General features: G+C 43.6%; 1 protein-coding gene across 9 annotated transcripts in view; it reads right to left on the reverse strand.

Moving 5' to 3' along the window:
• Nucleotides 1–4,050: 4,050 nt before the first annotated feature.
• Nucleotides 4,051–12,277, reverse strand: part of LDB2 (LIM domain binding 2) — a 365,026-nt gene continuing 356,799 nt past the window's right edge. The window contains exons 7-9 of one of the 9 annotated variants that reach the window (XM_045550425.1): nucleotides 10,978–11,126; nucleotides 8,328–8,470; nucleotides 5,290–5,373 (exon numbers count right to left, since the gene is read on the reverse strand). In XM_045550425.1, coding sequence (XP_045406381.1) covers nucleotides 8,366–8,470; nucleotides 10,978–11,126 — 254 coding nt within the window. In that variant the 3' untranslated portion in view covers nucleotides 5,290–5,373; nucleotides 8,328–8,365. Of the gene's footprint in view, nucleotides 5,632–8,327; nucleotides 8,474–10,977; nucleotides 11,130–12,277 lie in introns of all 9 variants that reach the window. The other 8 variants (XM_045550426.1, XM_045550424.1, XM_045550422.1 and 5 more) reach the window with 8 other exon arrangements.

Here is a 12,277-nt window from a genome sequence, read left to right on the forward strand (position 1 = left end):
TTTTAATATTTATAGGAAATTCATCAGTTTTTAAGTGTTGGCAAATAATAAGAAAATGTTCAGGCAATGTAGTGCAGGCCATCAGCGGTAGATTGTATTGCCAAATGTTTACTCCTACACTTTGTCACGGGGCTTTGCAGGAGAGAGTATATTTTCCTACCCCAATGATGTGGTGCTTGTCCTTGAGGCTTGCTTTGGCCAATAGTTGCAGCATGAGTGTGTGCGTTTGTGTGCACATATGTATGCGTGTGCATGTGCGTGTGTGTGTGTGTGCTTGTGTGAGAGACTTGGCCCAGATTCTTTCGCTTCTGCCATCTGCCAGGAGAAGAGCATGCCCTGGAGAGCCACTGTCCCAGAAAGAGACATGAGGTGCTGACCCAAAGTTGAGTTGCCCAAGCTTACCCACAGCTCCATGAATGAGAAAAAGAAAATGATGGTTGTCATAAATTATTACAAATCAAAAAGCAAAATCCAACTGATGCACCACCCTTGGGTTCCCAGTTTGAGACCATCAAAGCGTGTCTGGCAAGTGACTGACATCTAATATGCACTTGATAGACAGCTACCCTTGGGATTATTCTGGGCCTGACAAATCTCATGGGATTTCTCTAACAGAAGGAAGGCTTGGCCCACTGTCTTGCAAAATGTTTGCGTTATGCTAAGGTGACCTCTGAGAAACTTGAACACACCCATCTCTGCCTACCTCTTGCCTTCTTATATACCTACATGGATAAACATCACCCCTAACGTGCTATAGAATTACAGACTGTTTGAACCTTAATAGGGCAACATACAGTAAACAGCGGTTTCCTGATTTCTTGCTTGGGAGTTTTGACTATATCTGTCCCACAAACATATATAATAGAGGTTATATATTAAGGATACAGACTGAAATGATTAAGCGTCTCAGTCTACTGAGACAGAAAGTGATATTTAACAACAAAACAAACTTGCAAAGAAAGTACTGAGGTAGAAGAACCAAATGCTCTTGGATTCCAGAAGGGACAGTCAATCCCAACCAGAGCTGAGGAGACCTCTCAGAGGGGGTGAGAATCAAACAGAGATTTTAAGATAAAAAGCTTTGGTTATGTTAGAAGGTGGAAGAGAGCATTCTAAGAGGGAAAAGTGTATGCAAAGACACACAAGGCATGAACATTTGGTGTATTCAGAAAACAGGGAGGCGTCTAGGGTAGACAGTGAATCAGGTACAGGTGGGGAGGACTAAAGATAAAGCTGGAAGGTAAGCCAAGGCCAGGTTGTAAATTGCCTTGGATATTGTACATGTTTTTTTCCAAAGATAGATGCCATTGAGTCCTCCCCTGCTGGGATGCACATGCCACTTACCCACAAATGGAGTCTATCACTCAGTGCTTTGAATCTGGGCTGGCTTGTGACTGCTTTGATGGCTGGCATGCAGAAGTGACTCAGTGTCAGTTCTAGCTAATGGCAATTTTTCTTCCCTTTGTCTTGGGATGCTGGCTTTTGGGACACTCCCTCTTAGAACCCAGCCATTATTCTGGGAGAACCCCACAGAGAGGCTATGTAAGTACACTGCAGTCAACAGCACTGGCTCAGCTGCTACCCAATAGCCAACACGGTGAGTGCACCAATGGGGTGTCCAGCCTAGTCAAGCCTCTGATGACTGTGGCACTAGCTGGCATCTGACACTTTAAGGTGTGAACTACCTGGCAGAGACCAGTGAGCTCTCAGAAGGGTAAGTAATAATAATACTAAATTGCTCTTTTATGTCAATGAGTTTTAGATTGTTATGCTACACAACAAGAGATAACTGGAACAAGTGTTAAATAAATTGCTTTTGGCATCATCTGTAATGGTTATGCTGTAGTTTGAATGTGTCCACCAAATTTTATGTGTTGAAAACTTAATCTCCAAAATGATATATTGATGGTATTTGGAGGTAGGGCCACTGGAAAATAAATAGGATTAGATAAGGTCATAAGGGTGAGGCCTACCGCCCACGATGGTACTGGTGGCTTTATAAGAAGAGGAGGAGAGACCTGAACTGGCACACACTAGCCCTTTTGACATGTGTTGCCCTCCACCATGTTACAACGCAGCAAGAAGACCCTGCCTAGATGCCAGAACCATGCTCTTGGACTTCCCAGCCTCCAGAACTGTGAGCTAAATAAATTTATTTTCTTTATAAATTGCCCAGTCTGTGGTATTCTATTATAGCAATAGAAAAAACAGACTAAGACAGATTGCATATATGGGTGACTTCAAGGAATTGATAAAAGAAAATCTAAAATGGTGAGGTTAGGTGAGGGATAAGCTGGACGTTCTCTTAGCAATACACAGTGGGAAAACAATAAAGTAGCTATTAAAATATTTCCCTGTCTTTCCTTTGGTTCTGTTACCATTGCACTCCACACTTCCCTCAGAGTGCTAATGTTGTAGGGAGGCGATGTGCTGTTCTAGGAAAAACAAAACACAGGCTTTTCAGTCAAGAGAGGTCCATATTCCAATCCCAGCTGTGTCACTTCTGATGTATGACACCAGGCGCAACTCACTTAATGGAGTAGACCCTTTGTGCCTGCCCAGATGTCCTTTATGAAGCCAGAACACCCATTCCAGGTTGCTGTGACTGTTGCCATTGAGTTGGCCTCTTCTCTGCAGAACTGCCCTCAGCTGATGGGGCCATCAAGCTCTAAAGGTTAGGACCCCTCCCACACCCTGGCGATGTTCCCCAGACAATGGGGCACTGAGCCAGGTGCACAAAGCACTGGCCTCTAGCGCAAGAGGGGACAACTCTCCAGTGAAGTCCATGTTCCAAACCCCTCTCCCATCAGGCCCAAGAGATAGATTACTGAGGCCACAGCTTTTCTTGGCTTTTTCTGCTTCCCCCACCCTCTTAAAGACTTTTTAAAAATTTTCTGTAGAATATTCCATTAATAAACCTCAAGTCCCCAAATCCCCATCTCAAGCTCTGCTTCTGGGGATCTCAACCTGAGGCACTTACCCTCCCTCAGATTCACTCGTTCAAACCCTCCTTTCCAGAATTCACTGAGATGATTAATTATTGTAAAATTGCCTAGCACTTAACAAACAATGAATGACAACGGATTTCTTCTCTTATCTTCCTCATTGGCTCAATGTAAAAAAAAAGATGAGGAATGCTCTATAAACATAAAAGATCCAGTGAACTGTCTATACTCTATAGAAAAATAGTCAAGGGAGACATTGATGTTTAAAAATGGGAATATAATTCTTAGTCTATGGACTTATTGTAAGGATTAATTGAAATAACATCTATGAACCTTGAGTAGAGTTCTCCAGTGTGGAGGAAGCACTCAGTGAGCAGAAACTACTGCTTCCCATTTGACTACCAGCTCCAGGAACACCATCCAGTCCGCCCATCCTTTCCCTTGTATATCCTCAGCTGACACAGTGCTCAGCACAGAGAGGGTGCTCCTGGGTCTGCTCAAGAGACTACAGTGAACAAGGAAAGAAACCATACTTCATAAAAGATGGCATAATGTTGCAGGACAGTTCTCCGATGGCCTTGGATCCACCCACTTCTCCCCTTTCTCACTTGTAGTTCTCAAGAGTAACTGTGGCGTGGCATGGGCTGGGAATGAAACATCCTGAGATAAGAGGTGACTGACTGATATAGCCTGAGCTGTGTCCCCACCCCCACCCCCAGAAACAGGATGCCCTTCACTGCTTTAGCGCAGCGTGTCACATGACTCCAGGGTATAAACCCAGGGCAGGTTGGTTCCCAGGGTCCCTTAGCTGCATTGCAAATAAGGCACACCCATTGACTTCAGGAAATGAATCCCAGGCTTCTGTTGTCCCTTGCTGTTTATCTGTAATAAGTAATAAACCCACTTAATGTAACTTATGCACAGGAATATGCTCTGTCTCACCAGACTCAGACAAGTTGGTAATCAGTGCACAGTGAACCTGCTTCACACAGGTTTTATGATTCTACCCCATCTGGAGTCTGGACCATAAATCTAAACTCAATACTTATGATTGTGGGCAGCCTGCTACACACGATCTCAAAACAAATAAGCCAGATTCACTTGCTTTGGTCATTAACACAATTTATTATTGGCACACTTATCAGTAAAGCATACATAAAATACAGCTGTTTTTAACACACGGAGCCACTGTGTCTTTACATGTGTGGAGGAACATATTAATATGCAGATGGAAAAATTAGTTCTCTTATAAAGTTTCACAGAAATACACTGGAGGTGCCCAAAAAAGAAAAGTCCCCATAAGAGAACCAGGTGAGGGCTTTACAAAATATCATACAAGAGATATACTATGAAAAGAAAGGATGGCCAACTCAGATACAATGAAAAACACAAAAAAGTTTCAGATTTATTCAACTGCCCACAAAATTAATGGATTACATGGCTTGAAAATATTTGGATCAACAGCAACTCTACAAATGCATAAATTCTCAAGGGTCCAATTGTCTTTCTTTACATACAAATCTGCCCTGGCGTCTTTGATGACAAAAAGACGTTTCTTGTTTCAGTACTAGGGCTAAATTGAGCCAACTCATACGCAAGCCAATTGCCAACAGCTCCACCACAAATTAGCTCGCTGGGTCCCCTCAGCTGCTGCCCAGTGAAAGAAATAATGTGAAGGAAAAAAAATAAAGGTACATTTAAATTACGTTCCAAAGCTGCTTTTTTTTCTTTTCTTTTTTTACTGAAACAAGAAACTCTCAGATGCAAGTCAAAAAGCAGAAAATATTTTACAATATTAAAAAGTCATTTGTAGTTAGGTTCGGCATATTAATGAGATCCTGAGCACTGAGTATTTATGGACAATATGGCCTTTGTTTGATGCGTAAAAAGGAAATTCAACACAAACACGTTGTTAAGACTGTGCCAGGAGATGCGCTAGCGTTTTCTCTCGTTTTAATTACGATCAGTGCCAGTATCTGTACGACCTGTGAAGGCTTCCACGGAAGGGTCATGGAAGCTTATTTGGAATAATCCTCGCAATTAGAAAAAAAAAAAGAAAGAAAAATCAGATCATTGTGGTTTAGAAATAGATATTTGCATGGAAAAGTTTTTATTTCTCCTCTTTTCCTCTCCTGTAAGTAAAGATCTGCACTTGTAACGGTGCCCCCTACTGACAGTGGATCTGGTGCGGGTGGTCTTACTGGGAAGTCTGGGGGGGGAGGTTTTCTGATTTGGTCTCTTGAGTGGCGGGAGGTTTACTGTTCCACGGGCTGTTGTTCCCCAGGGCGGGTGAATTGTTGAAGTCCTCCTCGTCGTCCATGCCGTTGGCCGCATCATATTGCGTGTTTTCTAATCTAGTGATTAGCCTTTCGTCCTCGTCCCCAAACTCACCTCCCATCAGAGTTGGCTCTCCTACCACCATCACATCCTGTGAACAGCAGCTGACATTATTACAGGGAAACCTTGGGAGAGAGAAGCTCAGCTTAAAACAACAGTGGGAGGAGCTGGGGAACCTAGGACAGACACACGCGTGTGCTGTACAACGGGGTCAAGTCTCAGTGTCGGGGGCCGAGATGCATATTTGATTTCTACAGGAAATAAACATCGCCTCCTGACGTGTAACAACCACGCGAGTTTATGTCCTTAGAGCGCAGCCTGACACCGGAGAACGAGCAATGCTAGCAATCTGCAGAAATAAAAAAATGGATTTTTCAAAATTAAAAAAATCCACGCTTTCAACTTGCCAACATTGGGGACTTTTGAGAGGGCAGTGGAACCTTCAGCTGTGTGCTTTTCAATACCTCCAAAAATCCACCACTTTTATTTAGGGCCTGTGAGTGGCTTTGGAAACTAGCAGCGACCAGAGACACGGTAAGGTGTAATTCTGCGATATTCACAAGACTCATTCCAAATGGTATTTTCTCTGTCCCAAGGATGGTCTATATTTTAATTGAAGACAGAATCTCTCTTTCTCTACTCAGCCAGGCCCTTTTATGCAGCCAATATCCTTGACATTCTGCTACTTAATTATGGTAATTAATTTAGGTAAAGTTTTCCGATAAAAACAATGTTCACACTGATTTGACAATTTGCATAGCTAATTAAGTCATTAGCAAAAACCTGCTGATTGCCAACAAGCCCTGAATTTACCATCTGTTATTTCATGGTGCCTGTCACCTATCCCCACACTGGCAACCCTGCCACCCATCTGGGCAGTAAAGAGAACCAGTCTGTCCAGCTGGTGCCATAAAAGGAAGATGAAGAGCGCTAATTATAATTACATTGATGAAGCTGGTAGTCATCAGAGATGGAGTGTGTGAGAAGAATCCATCTAATCACTCCTTTAAGTACAAATTGTCCTTCCATGCAAACGAGTAAGCCACCTACTATAGCTTGGGACACCAGGGAGGACACAGCTGGACAGGCACAGGCACGGGGAGAAAGATGCGGGCACAGGGCACAGCTCCAGGCTCTGTGTTCAGAGGGGACCATGGCAAGTTGAGGGGTGACCTCGACATGGGACAGGACGCTTGTCAGGTAGATCCTTTTGGGCAGGCTACGAGCAATACTCTACTTAAAAGTGCAGTAACTTCAGGAAATCAACCAACTGCTATCAGCCTCCACTGAAGCCTGAGAAAGCAGGGCTGGGCCTGATGCTCTGGGAGAGGAGAGGGTGGGCTTGACTCCTGGGAGGGAGGCTAAGCTAATCAAACACTTTGACAACTGGGCAGGAATTCTTTCCACTAAAGCTTTGCCCAGAGGAGGCTTTCCTGGGGCAGCTTAATAGAACACTGCCTGTGGTCAGGAGAAGGGCCAGTGGGATGTACAAATCCCTTCTAGAATTTCGAAGGGGCCCATTAAACAAATCCCTTAATTACTGCCTGGTGTATTTTGGAATGGAAAACCTTGCTTTATTTATTTATTTATTTATTTATTTATGCCCCCTCCCCACCCCTTTGAGTTAGGGGAGATGGTCAATAGATTTCCAAGCTATGTTTTCTGACTGATCACTCATGTGAATGGATAAAAATGATTTTAAAGAGAAATGTCCCAGATGGAATAAATGCCTAAAATGTGAACTTGGTAAACCCAGCAATAGAGGTGCCGGCGGATATTCAGATGTGTGCTTCTGAGAGCGTATTTATTATGCAAAGAAGAACCAGAAATGACAGTGACATGGAAGGAGACTCATGAGGACTTTTAAGGTGAGATGCAAAATAGACACAGTCCTTCTGACAGGCAAGAACGACGACAGGGTTTTAGATGGAATGTGGCCACCGCAGAGACACGAACGTTATTCCGTTAGCCAGGCAGCTGCTGTATGACCCATCGGGGGTGTTCAGGATGAAAAAAAGGGCCACTTAGCTACAGGCAATTAGGAGACTGCACTTATGATTAGGAACAAAGGCAGGTGGAAAGAATAGGGCAAGATTGGCCAGAGCATGACATGAGGGTTAATCTCATTTCATGACGTGTGTACAGCACACTTGGAAGGGCTTGGAAAACACATGCGTAAAGGTGTCTCGGGGCAGGAGAAAGATGCTAGGACTAACCACGTGGGTCTGCATTAGTCCTGTGGCTCCAAGGTCATTGACAGAGGATGGGACAGTATGAGGAGGAGGAAAATAAGAAGCAGCCAACTTAAGCATGATATTAGAAAGAAAGTTCCCAACACTCCAGATGCATTCATTGTATTAGAAAAAGTACTATGAAAATGGTGGCTTGCATCACTTCAAATGAAGCTGAAACAGATTTCTACTATGTTTGGGGAATCTTTGTTCTAGAAACAGCTGGAAAAGATGCCCAAGCACAGGCATAGGTGTTTTTAAGCAGCCTAAATTTCAGAGGGATGCCACATTTGCTTTACTGATTATAAAAAATAGGCTTAGCCAATATGCAATTTTGTGTGTGTGTGTGTGTGCGCGCACTTGTGAGCGTAATCAATAGATGGCAAGCTAAGGGCTTCAGATGCTCATAGACACTTGAGGCCATTTACAAAATTATGCACATGTTCTGCTTGGTTCTTCTAAACCTCTAGGCTAGGCTAGTGATTCTCTGGCTGTCTTCATTGGTTATCGTCACACAAAATAAATGGAGACACAATGCACACTCTGGGATGCCTCTAAGTAGGGGGTGTTAGCAGCATTCCCCCGCCCCCACATCTTTAAAAATCCCCCCAACATTGTCAGTGAGAGTGCATTTTCTTCCCATCTCTATCCTGTGTGTCCCACGGGAGGCAACAGTGATCCACCCAAGGGTGACCCATGTGCCCTCGTCTCCCCACAAGGCCAACTTCTGCTCCTTGGCTGGAAGCCTGGAGGTGCCACCAGCTCTTTCCCATTTCACATCTTCTCACTAATCCCCCGTGCAAGGACCACCAACCTCTGAGGAGGACTGGAAGTGACTCCTTTCAGGGCCCCTCAATGCTTCTCCTTAAATTGGCCAGAAGGGGTCACTGCTGTTGAATGACACAGGTCTCCATCCCTCCCAGGGTTGAGGCTGCAGTTCGGGATCGCTCCTAGCCCCTGCTCATGGAGTGAGAAGCAGAATCCAAGGATTAAACCCTAGTCCTCGCCAGACATACACATCTCTGCCACAGCAGCTATACAGACCACAGATGTGGTTGCATTGGCACACGCCTTTGGACCAGGCAGCGGATGCCTGCAGACAGTATTTCTATTTAGCCAATAAGATAGTGTTGATAATTCAGCAGACAGAGTTAAAAGATGTGGTCCCCACAAGCATCCAAGGCTTATCATTTTACATCCATTCAACTAGAGGACACATAGGAATTCTCATATTGTCCTAACCTGGTTGTCTTCCCTACCTCTCTTGGCCATCTGAAAGTTTTGCTGAACTAAAACATCTTTAACTGCATAGAGTGGAGATAATGCTGAAACTCAATTTCCCCTTTCTAAGGGTGCCTTGCTTACACAAAGTCCAAAGGGTCTCATCTCATTAAAAACCCTCTGGACACAGGTATCCTCTACCAAAAAGCAGTTGTTGGTTTGGAGGACAGGAGCATAATGGAGTAGAAAAAGCTATGTGCTCTTTAAAACTGAAGTGATTCTGACTAGTATGTCAAAATAAACAACATATGGGCTGCTACTCTCAAATTCTACACCTGTGGCAGACATCACTAATGGATGAACCATCAAACCCAATCTATGCCCTAGAATCCTCCTTGATACTGTGCTCTGTGTGCTGGCAGGGGAGAGCAAACCTCTTTGCCATCCCTAGATTAGACAGTGAGCTCTTTAATGACAGGGCCCAGGTCTCTTTTTTTATTTTTATTTATTTTTAATCTTGGTACTTCTAGTACCTGCTATAGTGTAGGGCACATATTAGGAGCTCAGAAATCATTTGTGGAACTTGTCTGTATTCTTGCAGCTACTGTACCTTTACATAGCTATGTCACAGTTCCAGAATTCTTTGAAATGCACTTTCCTCATTTGTTAAAGGAAACTAACAAACGTTAGTGTCTTAAACTCCAGGATTGGATGGATAAATGGGCTACTTGTGTACACCTTTTCAGTTGATTTATTTACATCAGGACATTTTCTCCATGCATTTTCCAGTTTCACCAGGAGTGGGCATAACTTGGTACATTCATAAAGAGACTCAGTTTTTCTTCTTTCATTTTCCCCCTTCACCCTTAGTGGTGACAGGTATAAAGCCTAGTTCAGAAAATAGAAGACTATCGGGAAACTATTTCCATTATTTGAGGACTAGGATTCCTAATGGCCTTATGGTTAAAATGACAAGTTCCACAGCAGGCTGGCCAGTCTCTCCACGACCCTATCTTTCCAGTGCAATGGAATGGAAATGCCCCTGCCTGTGGGAAATGGGAGATGGGAGACCCAGTGGCTCAGGGAATTCTCAGGGTACTGATGGGCTGGTTTGGGCCCAAGAGGGCTGACGCATGGAAAGTGGGTACAAGTGAGTGAGGGCAGATTGGAAAGGCACATTTGGAAGTAAGTGGGAATTGCTGTGTAAAGATCGACTCCTACCTGGAAGCGATAGAACAGGACCAGAGCAAGAAGGGTGAGGATGACAGATCAAGAGGGGAAAAAAGTGAGAACGACTGAAAATGTAAAATTGTACTGGCTGAGGGATGTGATGAGAAATAGGGCAACTTCTGGAAACACAGCATCTAGAGGGTATCCATGAAGTGCCAAGGAAATGTTAGGATTCGAATGATAGTCAAACACCTGGTGACAGGGTGAGGTGACAAGGGCAGCAGAGAAGGAACAGTGGAGGTTTAAAGGTGACAGTCAAACACCGTGCCGGGGAGTCAGGGGACAGGAAGGGGTTCAGCAGAAGGGACAGAGGTGGAGAAGAATTAATAGGAGATGAAGAAAGTTCCTGCATGGTTTTCACTATTCGGGGACTGCCCTCAGCTGTCAACTGTGGCGTGCAAACAAGCCTCTTTCAAACGGCCTTTGTCAAGACCCAGAAATGAAAGAAAAGGGTTAATGGATCAAAAGAGTTGAGACCAAATCAGGGGCTGCTCCTCCCCTGAGCTAATGAGATGGGTAAAGCAAGAGCTCCATGGAGCTGTGTTTTTAGTGGTTACAAGTTAATTACCTGAGTTTTAAACTAACAGGGGATGCCCATGTTGGGAAGACCCAGTCAAATTACAATATGGAGACTGAGCGCCAGGAGCTAGTTTCCAGGGGAGCACGGGGCCTCCGATGATGGTGCTGAGAGGGCCACCAGGCACACTGCTAAGTGATATTTTAATTAAACCTTAAGTGACATATCTCCTGTCTGTGACTCTGATGGCTTTTTAATTCAGGTCCCATTGCAGCACAACTCTTAATATTCCTTTCTAATTCCCAGTTTGCAGGGGAAGGTTTCCAAGGCAGAGATTTCCCTCCCATCCCAACCTCTGTTCCTGCCTTTCATCCCTCCCCCACCTCCAACCTACCCCCATTTTTTTTTTCCAGCCAAAAGAGAGTTTAATTTGGGTCCCTTGAGTAGGAAGCAGGCAAAGGCAGGATTTCAGGCCTAAAAGGAAAGCGAGACTTACAGGTACCTGACTGGACAGACTCAGGTTTGCGGCCGCGGTCTTCTTCTTGCTGCCGGTGCTGTTTGCGTTGTTGCCAGCGCTGCTGTTGGATGTGCTGCTGGTGGAATTTTTTCTTTTTCTCCGTTTGGTTGTCGGTTGCCTTGTGGGTTCTGCTGCAATACAGAAAAGGGAAGGATGGGGTAACACCCTAATGGAAATATAGGGACCCACGGTAATGTGTCGCGAGAGGGATCAGTCCCAGGGCAAGAGCATTGGGGCGATCATCAGAATACTGTCCCTCCAACGGAGCTGAGTTTTGTGAATTCAAGAGGAGACTATTTACAATTTTTCCATTTCTTGTAACCTTACGAAAAATAAAAAGAGAAAGTTATTGATTTATTTTTGGCACAAAATGTGTGAAACTCTTTTCTTTGTAGATAAAATAATTTTTATTTAATTGTTCTTTCTAATTATGTATTTGATGTTTAAAATATATTTTAGAGGTGAACTACAAGTACCATTTTCATAATTGAATTTAAAATATTATTACCATTAGAAAATTTGGGATGAGTTTTTCCCCCTGAACTACCTTCTCTTTGTAACAAACGGGAAACTCCTGAGATCCCTAGGGTACCTCCAAGGTATGAGAGAAGTATAAACTTTAGACAGCTGAATTAGTGAGCCAGTGTGCAACAGCAGCACCTACTGGCTAAATGTCATATTGCAGCCTACCTCTATTAGACCTTGATAGGATCCTCAAGTAATATACCAGTTCTATCAGCTGTGGATGTGGAGCTTAGTGATGTTCAAGTTCAGTAGCAATACCCATGGTTTGGACACTGGTGTTTAATGAATGCTAATAATGTCAAAATTTCTGGAAAAAATTGTCTTAGTATGGTATAGTCAGCATATTGCTGAATGGAAGATATTTCTCTATTCAGAAATAGAGAAAAACATTTTAGACCTGAAGGATGGAGCAACATATTGATGGAAACATAAGGGCCCATGCGTGGTAAGAGGGATATACTTTCTTTCTCTGTTTTTCTATGTATTATGTATAGAGCACTATGCTATGCAGGCACTATTCTTATTGTTTCCTATGCATTAACTATTTTATATTCATAATAATCCTATTATTTAGGTACTATTATTATAATCTTTGTTTTGTAAATGAGAAAGCTTCAGAAACCTTCTCCCAGAAGTTACTGAATAATTTGGAAATAGGGAGTAAGAGAATCTCTTTTGTTAACCCTATTTTAGACCCAATTCTGATGGAAAGCAGGTAAGCTAGGCAGGGCTATACTGGCACTAAGTAAGAAGG

Source organism: Lemur catta, chromosome 4, assembly GCF_020740605.2.
Source record: "Lemur catta isolate mLemCat1 chromosome 4, mLemCat1.pri, whole genome shotgun sequence".
NCBI classification, from domain to species: Eukaryota; Metazoa; Chordata; class Mammalia; order Primates; family Lemuridae; genus Lemur; species Lemur catta.